This window comes from Artemia sp. Qi Xiang Cuo, chromosome 3 (genome assembly GCF_049724085.1).
Source record: "Artemia sp. Qi Xiang Cuo chromosome 3, ASM4972408v1, whole genome shotgun sequence".
NCBI classification, from domain to species: Eukaryota; Metazoa; Arthropoda; class Branchiopoda; order Anostraca; family Artemiidae; genus Artemia; species Artemia sp. Qi Xiang Cuo.
Window position 1 is genome coordinate 66,243,386 of NC_142796.1, and position 16,283 is coordinate 66,259,668.

Here is a 16,283-nt window from a genome sequence, read left to right on the forward strand (position 1 = left end):
TGAAAAAGAACAAAGAGTACCAGCATTTACTGAAGCACCATATTTAAAAGAATAAATCAATCATAATACTATAATCTAAAATATTGAAAAGAAATATTTCGAGAAAGATTTCTTTTAAATTTTGAATAGTGCTGGTTTTGGGATAACTATGGAAAATACTAGATAAAGAGGTAGTATTGAAATGCTCACTAGTGATGAACAAAGACAAAAAATAATTAAAAAACATAACTTTAGACCGGAAATAATCTTTTGCGAGAATTTCTCGTTAGCCAGAATGGCCAAGTCAAAAATAAATCTAGATTAACCTATTTATATCGGATTTGCTGTATTAGAGTTATCAAAGCTATTAATGTATGAATTTCATTATGAATAAATGAAACCTAAGTATGATAAAAATATTGACTTATGCTACATGGATACGGATAGTTTTATTTATGATATTCGAACTGAGGATTTTTATGGAGACATTAAAGCTGACCTCCAAGAAAAATTCGATACTTCAGGTTATAAAAAAGATAATCTTTATAACAACCATGCAGTCAATAAAAAAGTGATAGGCATGATGAAGGATGAATTATCTGGAATAATAATGTCTGAGTTTGTAGGTTTGAAGTAAAAAGTATACGCTTATTTAAAAGAGGGTGACAATGAAACTAAAGCAAAGAAATAATTAAAAGGAATCAAAACTAATATCGTCAAAGATAAAATAACATTACAGAATTATAAAGATGTACTATTCGGAAAAGTGGAAAGTCTATTAAAAACCCAATATACTTTAAGAGCAAATAAACACAGAATGTTCTTAGAAAAACAAAATAAAAAAGCTCTAGACCCTAATGACACTAAAAGAAAAGTACTGAAAAATAAAGTTAACACAGTTCCATGGGGATTTAACCCATAGTTAGGTAGGTACGTAGTTAGTTAGGTAGTTAAGTTAGTTAGGTAGGTAGCTAAGTTAGGTAGGTAGGTATACTACATTATATACTACTAGTACTTTATCTATTAAAATTTTATACTAAGTAAATGAATCAAAAAGCACCTATTAAAGGATATGATTTTAAACACTCAAATAGTCAATTGCAGAATAAACGTTCACTAGCATCTAAATTACCTTTTCTATAATTTTTGTAGAAAATTAGGTAGTGGTAAGACCAATTTACCATTAAATTTAATATATGAGTGTGTATATTTCAACAAAATTTATTAGTACGCTGAAGACCTTGAAAAAGACAAATATCAAGACCTAATTCAAAACATAAATTGTTTAGAATAAAAAAGTGGGTAGGATATATTGTTTGCAAGTAATGATAAAAACGATATCGTAGAACTAGATGACTTAGACCCTAATTATATGAATTTAGTTATCTTTGATGATTTTGTAACAGAAAAGGATCAGAATAAATTGAAGATTTATTCGTGAGAGGTAGAAAACGAAATGCCTCAATAGTATATCTTTCTCAAAGCTATTTGAATACCCCTAAAATTATACGATTAAATTGTAATTATTTTACATTTTACAAATGCTGTAATTGAAGCAAAATCGGTAGAATTGGGCAATATTATGCATCTGACTTAAAAGAAGATAAATTTCTCAATTACTTTAATCGTGCTACAAAGAATCATGGATTTTTACTTATTGATCTGAAAACAAATAAAGAATCTTTAAAATATAGACAAAACTTTGATATAACATTTTGAAAAAAAAATCACTGGCTTGTTTTATATGCTTCTATGCTACTCATCGAACAAAATTAGTTAATAAGTTTATTTGTATAATAAATGAATAATTTTGGAAGTTTAGGAAGTAAATCCAGTAAAGGTAACAGTGAAAGAAGATTACTCAATCATAATGGTAATATTGAACTACAGGGTAAGCGCTTAATTAATTTAGGTGATGCAAAATCAAACAATGCTGCCATTACTTTAAAAAATTTTAAAATTATTTTAAACGATTTTAAGGGTGAAGTTGTTAACCAAAAACTCCTTACAAATCAGTATTCAAGCGAAAATATTAATAGATTAACTAAAATTTATCAATCACCTGACGTTATATTGACTAGAGTTGATAACAAAGGATTGTTCGAATAAATACCTTAAAAGTAACGAAAGCAGATATAGATGCTGAAAGTAGAAGAATTAGAAACGTTGCAAACCCAAAACATGTTACAGATTCAGTTAATATTTCATCACTATTGGTCTATGTTAATGAAACTAAGCACTTATTTTTCTGTTCAGACTACACAGAAAATTTTCTAATAAATATGCTTGAAAAAGATCCCGATGAAGCATTTAAAAAGAGAATGAAAGGAAGGCTGAAGCGAAATAAATAACGTTAGATTTTTTATTACATAAAATAATTCACTAATAAATGTCAAGTTTTATTGAGTATACAATTTATCTATCCCCTTTTCAAAAAAGAAAAAATTAAAAAATGCTTTAAAGCAAAAAAAACTCTGGCGGAGCTTTAAAATTACCTGGGAAAATCGGTGGAGGAGCTTTAAGACTTCCAGGTACACAGAAAATTGTTGGAATGGGAAACCTCGATGTTCCTAAGAAATGTGGAAGACCCAAAAAAGTTACTGAAGACGCTGAAGTTGCTAAGAAACGTAGAAGACCCAAAAAACTTGGTGATACTGCAGTTTCATCTTCTTATCCAAAAAACGTGAAGCGAGTAAAAAAAAGAAAAATTCCTTAACAGATATTGATATAACTGCTGAATTACACCACATTCCTTACTTCAGAGGCGTATTTTTTAGAAATAATTTACCAAATAAATCAATAAAAAACAATGTGGCGGTATTAATTATGATTTAAGTGTTTCACTTGGAACTCATTGGACTTGTTATTTCAATGACCCTAAGCATCTATTTGTAAAATTCTTTGACTCGTTTGGTATTCCGCCAGGAAATGAAATAGTAAAATATTTAAAGACTTCAAATAAACCAATTGCTTATCATTCTATTCCAATACAAAATTTAAGTGATGTCAATTGTGGACATTTATGTACAGAGTATATTAAAAAAAGATTTAAGGGAGTGGATCCACAAAATTTTATTTCTTATTATAAATGAATGTTTTCAATTCGGAGAAATTAAGACCAGCAAAAGAATGGTTAAAATATTTGTTATTTGCTTATTATTTCATTATTAATTTATGAAATAGTTTTATTGATAAAAACCCAAAACATAGATAATGGAAATAGTAAAAGTAATTTGTCTATAATAGAAGAAAAAATAAAAACAAATTGCTTATCATTCTACTCCAAAACAAAATTTAAGTGATGTCAATTGTGGACATTTGTGTGCAGAGTATATTAAAAAAAGAGTGGATCCACAACATTTTATTTAGATTTTATTTTTTAATATAAATGGAAGAAGAATTAAAGAAACGATTATTTTTTTTATCGCAGAAGTTGTAAATATTATGGAAATGTTAGTAATGCTTTCTTAGTATTTAAATTTATATTTAGTGCTTCAGGTTTATCTTCTTTTGCTATGTTACCCCTTGCTTCTTTTAGTCTTGGCACGGTTCTGATTGAAATACTTGAAAAATATCTAAGAATAGCAGAAAAAAAGGCTGAGCATAAAACTGCTTATTCTTTCTATTTAGAATTGCTTGCTATGTACAAATTGGGTGAACTGACTAATGAAGAAATAATTAAACGAGCAAATGAATTACAGAAAACATTACAGTTTTCCTCGTGAAAAATATATGAAGCAAGCGAAATTAAATGGGTATAAATACTGTAAAGCTAATTCAGTTGAGTCAAAATAAAGCCTATTTTTTCCTATATTACTTTCCACAATATATTCTCCAAAACTTTAAAATTCTTTTTCATGGAATGCTAAGGCTACGCGCTGACAATTGCGTTAGATACATACAGGTGTTTTTGTCACGTGTTTGGCATTATTCCCAGAAATCTTTCCTCAAGTGAAAGATTCTTGGGAATAATGCCAAGGTTATTGATCCTAAATTACATTTTAATCTATAAATTAAATGTTAATCTATAAATTATTTTCGATTCAGAAAATTTGTTTAATAAAATAATTTATAGATCAATGGAGAAACTTTTAAGAGAAATGAAAGTGGAAAATAAATTCAATCGAACCGTTAAAAAAGAAGACTTAGACATTGGAAGAGATTACACTTTTAAAGCAATGAAAAACGTAGTAACTAAACATGGTAATAAAATTGCTATTATTATTAATTTTGAGGGTGAAATGGTTAATAACTTTGCACAAAAACGATTTGATTTTAAAGCAGCAGCTTTTGGAAAGAAATTATAAAAATTAGAAAAAGATAAAGGTATGATTCTGAAGACTACTAAAAGAAAAGGGAGTGATATTCATAATTATTTAAATATTGATATTAAACCTAACTAGTAGCAAATTGAAACATCTAAAAGAAGTTGAATTACTACAATTTATGAGTAGTATAAGAAGAAGGGAATATTTTTTCAAATTATATCAAAAATTCTTATTTCAGAAGACCTTTTTTAATATTAAAGCTCATGATGGAAAATTGTTAAAATGTTGGAAATTTTCATTTAAAATGGGGTGAATTCAATTGAAAAGGGGGTAAGTTGAATTAATCAATGATGTGGCCCAGCTCCTGTATTTCTTATACTACTTGTTTTCATTGCCTCTGCAAGTTTTTTTAATCACTGCCCGAAGTCCAATTTTGTTCAGCAATCTGTTTTTCTTAGATTTTTCGGTTTCACAGCAATCTATTTATGAATTTTTAAGCCTTATGAATTTGTATTGCTTTCAATACTACCTTCTTACGTGTTGCAGTAATAATATTAAAGTATGAGGTATAAATTATGACTTCTGCTGTCAAGCAATAGGTATGGACAGTGTTTTAAGTAGGTTCAGTAGAAATACTTTTTTATATTCTCCACGTTCCACCCACAAAAACTTCAAAACGCATCGATTTACGGGTTCCAAGCATATTGAAAGGGGGTTCTACAAAAAAAATGTGCCAGAATAGCCTGATTGAACACGGGCTCTGAATTTTGTAGAGCCATGTATCTACTCATGTATCAATACATAGATACATGAATAATATCCAATCGATTGCTTTTCAAAGCATTGTTTTTTGCTTTGTTTTTTGCTTTAGTGCAATTCGATGTCATTTTGAGTGTCGTTTATGTTAATAAAATTGTTGGAATTTTTTTAAATTTGTTTTTTGAGATCTTGAAGAATTACTTAAAATAGCTTTTTAAATGTTGTAAAGTGTTGACCCTATGACATGAGTGTGCTTTCTTTCTAGAATGGAGTTAACTCCGATAGCAACCTGTTCTACAAAGGAGCTGAGTTTGAAGGGATAGAGAACTTTAATGTTGACAAAGAAATCTTGTTTCCTGAGATGTCGGAATGGTAATTGTTTTTTACCTTTAATATTTTATGTATAATTTTTTTATTATTAATTATTTGCGGCATTTTATAGAGTCAAAAGGAATTAAAGGGCAATCAGTTACCTTCCATACCTTGTATAGCTCCCCCACCCCAAAAAATTCAATCAAAATATTTAGGAAGCCAGTTTTTACAATAGCTGAAAAATCCAAAAGCTATTCCCTAGGAATTTCATGGCTACAAATTATGCAAGTTGCTTAATGTTTAAGAATACGCTTTATTATTGGGAGGAGGCATATTTGATCTTGGGTATCCAACAAGACTAAGAGCTTAAGTAAAATTTTCAAGGAATGCAGAGGTGGCTGATGATCCAAATAAAAAGATACTACGTGCATCCAAGTTGTCAAAAAAGACTACACAAAGAGTGTTGCTACAATTGAATTTTGAATCAGGGTCCCATATTACCACGGTGATATCCAACCCAATATTCTATACATGAAAACCTATTTGCTTTCTTTTGGGCAAAGACGTATCATGTTCAATGGCACCCGTGGAAAATTTTCCAGAGGGGGGGGGGGGCAGATACCAGAATAGCAGAGATTGAAGGAGAAATAAATTGAGTGGTAAACAAAAATACAAAGAAGTATATAGTTGATCAGTTAAGTATTATTTTTTTGTTTTAACCAGTTAGCTACTATGTCAGACTCGTTGACAAGAATATATGTAAAATATATAATTTGGGCTATGGGGGGGGGCGGGGTTGTTAAAGTATTTGGATAATTTGAAGTCAGAAAACAATTCCTTCTAGGTATATGGCCACTAGAAACTTATAGATAAATAGCAAGGTATCTGGAAATTTTGTTAACTAAAAAAAAACAGTATAAAGTAAATGAAACGTTTCATTAAGTGTTTTTCCATGTCTTAAATTTTTTTTCAATGACCGTTTTTCCAAGTATTCAATACTATTATCAGGTTAATATGTTTCATAAAAGTCTTTTATGATGATCGATTATCAAAGTTTATGTTATTTGTGCCTTTCATTTATGCTATTTTACTGTGTTCATGGCCGTATGTTTGGCTTTAAAATACACTTGTCTATTTATCTATCTAATATGCAGAATACTTGTACCAAACACACTTTGCATGCAGACCCGCTTTACTATACTCCTCCCCACCCTAATGTGCAAATCTACAGCCCAAATTTATTTCTAAAGTAACGAAGAAATTAACGAAAAAACCGGTGTGTTTTCGAATTTTACTCAGCGTAAACTTGAGTGAATGGCGCATAATACACAAGTAGCAAAATTCCTTCCCCCAACGGAAATTAAAAAAAATAAAACTCAAACAAAATTCTCAAATTTTGAAAGTTTTTTTCTAAAGGGGGTGTTTTCCAAGGCGGGGGGGGGGTATTTTCTGCGGGTGGTGTTTTCCACGGGAGATATTTTCCGGGGGTATTTACCACGGGGGGGGGGGGTGTTTTCCAAGGGGGTAATAACCAGGGGGGAGGGGTAAACGCCGGCCACCAGACTGATCATGATACCTTTAGACTGATCATATTTCAAACAGTGAGTGGTACAAAAATGTGATTCTATACCGGTGTAGAAAAACCAAGAGTTTTATTATATAAAAAAGAATGGTTACTATTTTACTAATATTTTTACTAATTACTAATCTGGTATCTTGACTAAATTCCCGTTCAGATTTAAGCTAAAAGTTAAGTTTCATTATTATGAAAGAAAAGCAAGCAAAATTTCTAATAGAATAAGACCTTATAGTATACAACCAATGGAATAGACACAGGATAATAACTACAGATTTAAGCAAAATCAGAATCTTACCCCTTAACTAGGATTATATTTTAAAAATTAAGGAAAAAAATAAAAAAATTAGACTTACGTTTTTAGCTTAACAAAATTTGAGCAAAAACCATGACGAAACTGATTCCTGGTAGGGCACGACGCTGTATATATATATATATATATATATATATATATATATATATATATATATATATATATATATATATATATATATATATATATTTCTTTATTTATTAATTCCAAAATACCGTAAGCTTTATCAAGCTTGTCGTACTATTTCTAAGGAATAAGAATGCCCTTGAGAGTTTTTACTCTACACCCTAAACCGGGTTCTGGTCTCCTTTAGATAGATAGATAATGACCTATATTGAGTTAATCTAAGATCTAAGAATTGAATTAAATTATGAATTGATTCTAAACAAGTTTTATAGCAGTTCTTAAAGACAAAACAAAAATAAGAATTTCTTTTTCTTTGATTAGTTGATACGCTTCTATTTTCTTCTTACTCTGGTCTAAATTCCAGGGGGGAAGGCACGGCCCCCTACCTGTATCCCCCCCCTTGTGGGCGTCCATGATTATCTTACTTCCATTTTAGTTCGACTTCCAGCTAGAACTTGAAATCATTAATCATTTTATAAAGGTGGAGCGGGAATGCTCTTATATGAATTTTTCAGAAGCTCTGAAGCAAAAATTTCCTAAGTTTTGACCCAATTTACCCCTTCAAATAGGGTTAAATAGAGTCAAAACTTGATACAAACAGTGAAATTTTCCAAAAAGCTGTGCAATGAAAATGTGCAGAGTTTTGACACGATTTGCCCGTTCATACTCTTATGCGCGCGACCGGATTTCTTAAATTTCGGGGACAACCTCGGGAAAGCATAGGTATAGCAAATTATGAACTCCGTTAAGGAAGAAACTATCGAACTCAAAATTTTAAACAGCCGGAAAAAATGTCTGTCAAAACCTATGGTGATAAACCATTATCGTTTCAGTTAGAGGAAGGAGGAGATTTCTACTGTATTGGTTCAGAGGTAAAACTCTCTTAGACTTTGATAATTGCCTGGTGACTTGATTGTCCAAGATAAAATTTTAGTAGCCTAGCTTACTTATTGAATCCTGGAGGTTTTGGGAGTTCAGGATGGCATGATTGCTTCATTTCCACTCGCTAGAAGGGAACATGGTTAAGTTTTAGTTTAGTGTCATCAGCGTATCCTGTAAAATAGTTGAGATGATTTGAAATTTTCAGGAATAAATACAGGGTTGAAAATATACCTTGGAAGGTAGCTTATAGCTAAGACCTAAGCTAAAAGTAGAAGTATAAATGCTGAAAGTAGAAGAATTAGAAATGTTGCAAACCCAAAAAATGGTACAGATGCAGTTAATCTAGAAGGGAACATGGTTAAGTTTTAGTTTAGTGTCATCAGCGTATCCTGTAAAATTGTTGAGATGATTTGAAATTTTCAGGAATAAATACAGGGTTGAAAATATACCTTGGAAGGTAACTCGCTTGGTTGAAAATATACCTTGGAAGGTAGCTTATAGCTAAGCTGCTGTGTCAACCTTTTGTTTTTTCTAAGACTTCATTTTTGAGGTAAAATTCTACTTTAGCTACTTCTGGCTATCTTGGAAAGGAGTTTGGTTAGGAAAATGAAATTTTCAGGGATAGATCTACAGACTAAAGTATGTCCTGGGAAGGTATTTTGAAGTAGCCTACCTACCTCCACTCCTTCTTCCTCTAGAGGGTCTTGACGTTTGATGACCTTTAAAAATCTGTTTGCTATAAAAGTGAAACCTTGCAAAATAGATCTTGTGCTTAAATGAAGTACAACAAAATTGTTTTCAGATTCACAATTTTGCTCAATCCTCATTTATACAGTTTTAAAGGTATGCAAATAAATTTCCTAAATTTTGAAAATTAACATTGATATGGCTTAAAATACTAGCCTACTAAAATAACAGGAATTGCATTTTCAGAACTAAAGCCAGAGAAAAAGAATCTTATAACAGAAAATTAAGGTAAAATTTTGTTTTGTCAAAATTTCAATAGGTATAGACCTGTCATGTAGGGAAATTTCAGGATCCTCTAGAGGAAGAAGGAAAGGAGATAAGTACTTCAAAATACTTCCCAGGACATATTTTAACCTGTAGACCCATCCCTGGAAGTTTCATTATCCTAACCTCACCCCTTTCAAAGATAGATAAAAGTAACTAAAGTAGAATTTTACCATTTTTGAAAATACAGTTCCTAAATACAATCATCATATTGTATAAATAAGAAAAGCAGTTAAAAACAGAAATAGCCTATACATAAAAATAACAGCCTACCACATGTAATTGGCCAAGGTTTTTTTTTTCTCCTACATTTTGATTAGTTCCATAGAGTGAGCTTATTTGGATTTTTATTCCTCATTTATTGCTGGCTATGTTTACTAGTAGCCTACAGTTGTGACAGTGGGGTACTACTAACTATACAAGTGTATGTTCTGCTTTGATGCATTACCCCTCACCTTAGTAGCCTTGGTAGCCTCAGTATACTTGATTATTGATATATAATCTGCACACCTATTGGAATTTTTGGAATTATAGCCAGTTTAGTAGCCTATTTACCAGTGTGATGCCCCCTCCACAAAGTAAAACATATCAAAAACCAATTACTCCTGAAAAAAGTATTGATAAATGTACTGTTGCTGGGTGTTTGCTTGACGAAAGTTCTTGTGCTATACAGTGTGATAAATGTGACCAATGATTGTGTGCACAATGCCCATCTATGTCCTCCTCTGAATGATATTTTTATAAAAATGAATGACCGACTTGGTAGCACCTGGATATGCCCCATGTGTAAATCTAGAGGTTCAGCCCAGCAAGATCTTCCCCAGCTGCTGAAGTCAGCTCTTAATGAGCATTGTCGTGAAATGAAAGCTATGTATATTGGTTTTCAAAATGAAATTCGCACCTCTCTTGAAGGTATTAATGCTAGAGTTCAGAGTCTAGAAAATATTATCTCATCTAAGGTGTCCACAGCCAATGTTGAAGAAATGGTCAATCATACCATTGACATTAAGCTGAAAACTGAAGTTCAAAAGATGGTGTTACAAGAAAATGACAGACTGAAAAGACGTATGAATTTAGTTACATATGGTGTTCCACCCCAAACCAATGACTTACAGTTCTTACAAAATTTTCTTAAAAATATGTTTCAAATTGATGTAGGTGCAGTGACCAATTTGCAAAGGCTTGCAAGGAATAACCCCAACTCAAGTGCTCCCAACTCATCCAATCGACCAGATCCATTACTGTTCTCAGTCAGTTCCTTTAAAATTGACATCCTAACACAGTGCCGCATTAAAAAAGGAGACTTTTGTTTCTATGCTGATACCTCAAAAGAAGACTGGGTACACAGAAAAGAATTAGTAGAAGAAATCAAGAAAAGAGCTGCTGCTGGTGAGCAAAATTTAGGAATTAAAAATGCCTGTATAGTGACAAAAAACGTGCTAAAACGGGTTGCCATTACCCCAAACAACAGAATGGCCCTTTAAAAACCTATTCCCTGCCTTTACATAGTATTAACAAGTAAAGTAATGTATCTGTTCTGTATACTAACGCAGACTGTTTATCTACAAAAATTGATGAATTTCATGCCCTAATATCAACCCGCATACCCCATGTTATTGTTATTACAGAAGCACTACCCAAGAATTGTCAGCACCCAGCTATATTTTTCCAGCAAGTGCCTGATTATAATCTCAATATAAATAATAATTATAAGCATGGAATTTTCATTTGTGTTCATACCTCATTAAAGTATACTGAAGTTAATGACCCAATTTCTTCAATTATTAGTGAATCCTTAGTAATTGATGTGAAATTACCTGGGTCTTCAATTGCTTTTAGAGTTGTAGCCATTTATCGTAGTCCTAGTGTTTGTGAATTGTCTTCATTTAATAATAGAAAAATATTGCAGTATTTATCCACTGTCTCTTTATCTAGTTCTAAGTTTTTAGTAGTTGGTGACTTTAACCTACCTTCTATTGATTGGACATCAGGTACAACACAATTTTCTGATGAGTCATTTGAAAATCATTTCCTAGAAACTTTACAAGAACATTATTTGTATCAGCACATTCAAAACCCTACTCATTTGCGTGCCAATTCAACCCCTTCAGTTTTAGACCTTGTAATTACAAAATTGCCAGATGATGTTGCTAGTGTTGAGTTTTTGCCACCATTAGGAAAAAGTGATCACTTGGTATTGGTGATATCACTAAATTGTGTGATAGGTTGTTATGATATTCCAAATCATTCTTCCAAATATGATTAGGGTAGAGCAAATTACATTGCATTTTCAGATTATATTTCATCTCTTTCTATCCAAGAGGAGTTACAGCAATGTGATGATACTACTGATGCATCTTTTGATTTTATTAAGCTGGCCCTTATACAAGGTAAGGATCAATATGTACCAATTTATACTAGTAGACAGTTTTTCAAAAATAGACAGATCCTTACTTGGTATATTGTACAAATGCTAAAAGAAAAAGGTGATAGGTGGCGTGATCATTTAAGATTTAAAACCTTAGATTCTTGGTTAAATTATAAAAGAGCAAGAAATAGAGCAACAAAGTTCCTTCGTTTAAATCATCAAGAGGTGGAGACAGATGTAATAGCATCAGTCCAAAGTTGCCCAAAAAGATTTTGGAGATATGTGAGAAGGAATCAAGTTTCACAATCCCCATCATCCACTTCCTTTATAGATCCCGAAACTTTTTTACATATAGATGATGATTTTGTTAAATAACAGCTTTTCAATAAGGTATTTGGTTCAGTTTTTACTCAAACACACACCAAAGCACACACTCAGTTTACTCCTCCAGATTTAACAAAATAATTTGTTGATTCAGAGTTTACAGTCCAACAGGTTTATCTGACACTCCGAAATCTTGATCCAGGAAAGGCACCAGATATCGATGGATTTTCCAATGTGATGTTAAGTGAACTTGCATCAGTGCTTGCTGGGCCACTCACATATCTTTTTAATCTTTGTCTCTCATCTGGTAAATGTCCTTCAGCTTGGAAAAGAACTATCATTAGGCAATTGTACAAGAATGGTTCAAAATCCCATTTCAATAATTACAGACCAATTTCAAATACATCAATCTTTTGCCATATAATGGAGAAAATTGTGGTGAGTAGAATCCAGGCACATTTTGAGGAAAACAACTTATGGCATTCTGCTCAGCATGGTTTCTGTAAATGACGATCTTGTAACACGCACCTTCTTGAGGTTATTTGTGATTTTCAATTGATGGCTGATAATGGTATTTTGTTTGACTGTATTTATATTGACTTTTCCAAAGCATTCGAAAAAATTTCCATTCCACTTCTGATAAAAAAATGTCAACTATATGGTGTAAGCCCACAAACTAGAGCATGGATAACAGATTATCTTACAAATAGAACCCAAGAGGTTGCAGTAGGTGATGCCTTGTCATCACCTATTTCTGTCATAAGTGGAGTTCCACAAGGCAGTTGTCTTGGGCCAGTACTCTTCTGCCTTTATATCAATGATTTATCAGGTGTTGTTAGGAATTCAACCATAAAAATGTTTGCAGATGATGTAAAAATCTACAGGCCAGTCATGAGTGAACAAGAGATTTCTTTACTTCAAGAGGATTTGGTTGCTCTTGGCCAGTGGTGTACTGCAAACTCTATGTTCATTAACGAAACCAAGTGCAATGCTCTGCACTATTTGCGTAGACTCCCTCAGCATTACCATTACTTTGTTGTTGGTAAATTAATTTCAAGTGTGGAGTATGTTCGTGACCTTGGGATTTGTTTTGATTCAAGTCTCAAATTTAATAACATGTATCAGATATCACCCATAAGGCAAATTACCAATTACTACGTCTAAGGCATACTTTTTCTAAGTTTAATCTCACTTTATGTATCTACTGTATATCCAATACTTGAGTATTGCTCATCAGTATGGTATCCCCTGAATAAGAGAGATGTAGAGAGGGTTGAGGGAGTGCAACATAGGGCCACCAAACTCATACCATACCTGAGTCATCTACCTTACCACCAGAGAATGCATAGACTACAGTTGCCTTCTCTCCAGTTCAGACGTGATAGAGCCAACGTAATAAATACATTTCGCATTGTTAGGAATATTGATAATATCACCCCAACTCACTTTTTCACTTTTACAGAATACAGGAGTACACGTCAACACCAACACAAAATTTATCCACAAGCGTCACCGCCAAGATTACGCCAAAACTCTTTGTCTAGCCGAGTGTGAAAGACTTGGATTCACTTCCATCAGAAATTGTTGCAAGTACCACGGTCCAGTCTTTCAAAAGTAGTCTAGCCTCTACAGATTTCTATACTAGGTCCTATCACAATCCATTTTGAGATTATTTTTTTACTTTTGTATTGCCTGATTTGTGACAGTTATTTTGTAGGTTTACTTTTTTGTAGGTTTCAATTATTAACAGATATGTTTCAGTTAAGTTGGTATGTTATTGTATGTTTCAGTAATATTGTTTTTCCAATGTTTTTCAGTTACTGTATGTTTTTGTTATGTCATTGGCATTGTTATAGACTTTTTTATAATTGTTTTGTGCGACAAGCTTGTTAAGCTTACTGTATCTTGGTATTAATAAATAAATAAATAAATAGGTAATTTTTTCAATATTAATATTTGGCCTAGGCCTATTGACTTACAAATAAAGTAAACATACCACTCAATGCCTTTTTTATGCTCTTTCCAAATATACTAATCATTTTTGTTGGAAATAAATTTTACCCCCACCCCTATATATACCAATTCAGGGTATATATTTGCACATTAGGGAGGGATGGGGAAAGTTTAAACTTACCTCTCATTTACATTAGAAATAAAATTTGCCCCCACCCCCTAATGTGCAAATATAAACCCTGCAATGGTATATTTAGGGGTGGGGTTAAAATTCTGGTAAATATTTACCAAATCATATCATTGAGTAACAACTAAAGTGAATATACCATTCAATGCCTTTTTTTATGCTGATTATAAATATAATAATCATTTCTATCTGAAATGAATTTTAGCCCCCCCCCCCCCTATATATGTCAATTCAGGGTATATATTTCTGCATTTGGGGGGGGCAAATTTTATTTCTGATGTAAATAGGGGGTAAGTTTAAACTTTACCCCCCCCCCCCCCCAATGTAGAAATATATATCCTGAATTGACATATATAGGGGGGGGGGCTAAAATTCGTTTCCGATAGAAATGATTATTATATTCATAATCAGCATAAAAAAAGGCATCAAATGGTATATTCACTTTATTTGTAATTCAATAATATGATTTGGTAAATATTTACCAAAATTCATTTCTGACAAAAATGATTATTATATTTGGAAAGAGCATAAAAAATGGCATTGAGTGGTATGTTTACTTTATTTGTAAGTCAATAACATGAATAACAAAAAAATTACCCCTAAGCTGCTTTATTGTTTCTTTGCCATTAAGACAATGTAGTCTAAAGAAAAGTCATATATAGAAAATTCATTGCACAGGTCTATATATAATTGGGGTTGGCCATATATTTGACCCTTAGGTGAAGAGAGGTGTGGTGAATAAGTTTACTAGTACACCTTCAGGTATACTAATGTTTTGAAGAAGGCTAGCTTTCAAAATTTATATTGTATATTTCTCAAGATTTATAGTGTTTTATTTCTCAAGCTCCTCAGAAGGAAACACTATAAAATTCTGATAACAACTTCAGAAGTTCTATATTCCTTACATGGGGTTAAACCCTCAGTGCTTCACCATTGCCAAATCTTGACCAGATATTCTGATTAAAAAGTATCTTTCCTATACATAGACAGTAGGCTCCTAATCTTATACATTATATATCAGTCTTTATCTAGCTATTGAAGAGTGAACTCCTATAATCAGTTTACTTTTTCAAATTAAAAGGAATAAATTCAATATTATTTTGGACTTTGCCATTGTGTAATTTGATACAAGTGTAAACTTCTACATGCAGATTATAGCATTTGATATGGCTGTCACTCAAGCAAAGTTTGAAGAAGGAATGAAATGGCTTCAGGTGTAGCTGGATAAAATATTAGCAGAGCAGAAAAGTTTTTCTGTCTCAATAATTGCCCTTCAAGACAAAGTTAGGCAAATATCAGCTGAAAATGCAAATCTATGAGAGGGATCTAAAAAGCTTCAAAATGATCTAGAGCAAGAAAAATTACAGAATAATAATTTGGAGAGTAAGCTTTTGGACATCAAAATGAGAGAAAGGAGATTGAATTTGATTGTTCATGGTCTGCCTGCTGAAAAGCATAATCAATCAGTGACTAGCAATGTAAAGTCTCTTCTTTCTGACAAATTGCAAGTTAGCAAGGACATTTCTCTTACCAAGTGTTATCACCTTACAAGAAATAGCAGTTCAAATATCACTAGTAGGAAAACTAGTGTTTGACTTGCCCCTGTTTTTATATTGGTAGACACAGATCATAGCATTCAGGCAATCCTCAGTGAGGTGAATAAGTTGAAAGGCAGTAGAATTTGCATTTGTACTGATCTCCCACCAAAGCTAAATTTTCTGTGGAATATTGTCTAAGGGAAAGGGCATGCATGAATAGGGTTTGGTTCATCTTATGCATATTAAACAAAAAGGGAGCAAATCATGGATTGAGTGTATAAAGTCTCCATCTTCACAGTGGGTTAAGGTTGACTAGTTACAGTGATAAATAATGATATTTGTTTGGTGAGATTATTCTTATTACTTTATGTAATATTTCTCTGTTCATAGGACCTATAATTTTTTTTCTTTTGAGGTTTTTCCCTCTCTAGTTAACTATGAGTTATTTTCTGTCTTTTTTGTGTGTTTCTATTTATATAAAGTAATTGAGTACAAATAACTTTTTCTTTTCTGCATTTCATCTTACAATGAATAAGTTCAATTTCTTTCTCTTGTTTCTATTTATTTTCAAGCAGTTTCTTTTTCTTTCATCATTATTTTTGAGTTCTTGCTGGTTCAGTTGTTTTTCCCATTTTAAGACTCAGACTCTGTGCATTTTGCAAAGTTTTCTGCTAGTCCTGATCATAA

The 16,283-nt window shown here is 32.1% G+C and overlaps 1 protein-coding gene across 1 annotated transcript in view; it reads left to right on the forward strand.

The window, feature by feature from the left end:
* The first annotated feature begins 8,100 nt into the window (after positions 1-8,100).
* The window catches only part of Snr1 (SWI/SNF related, matrix associated, actin dependent regulator of chromatin, subfamily b, member 1), an 80,796-nt gene continuing 72,613 nt past the window's right edge, over positions 8,101-16,283 (forward strand). The window contains exon 1 of the mRNA XM_089086494.1: positions 8,101-8,205. Coding sequence (XP_088942620.1) covers positions 8,125-8,205 — 81 coding nt within the window. The 5' untranslated portion in view covers positions 8,101-8,124. The remainder of the gene's footprint in view (positions 8,206-16,283) is intronic.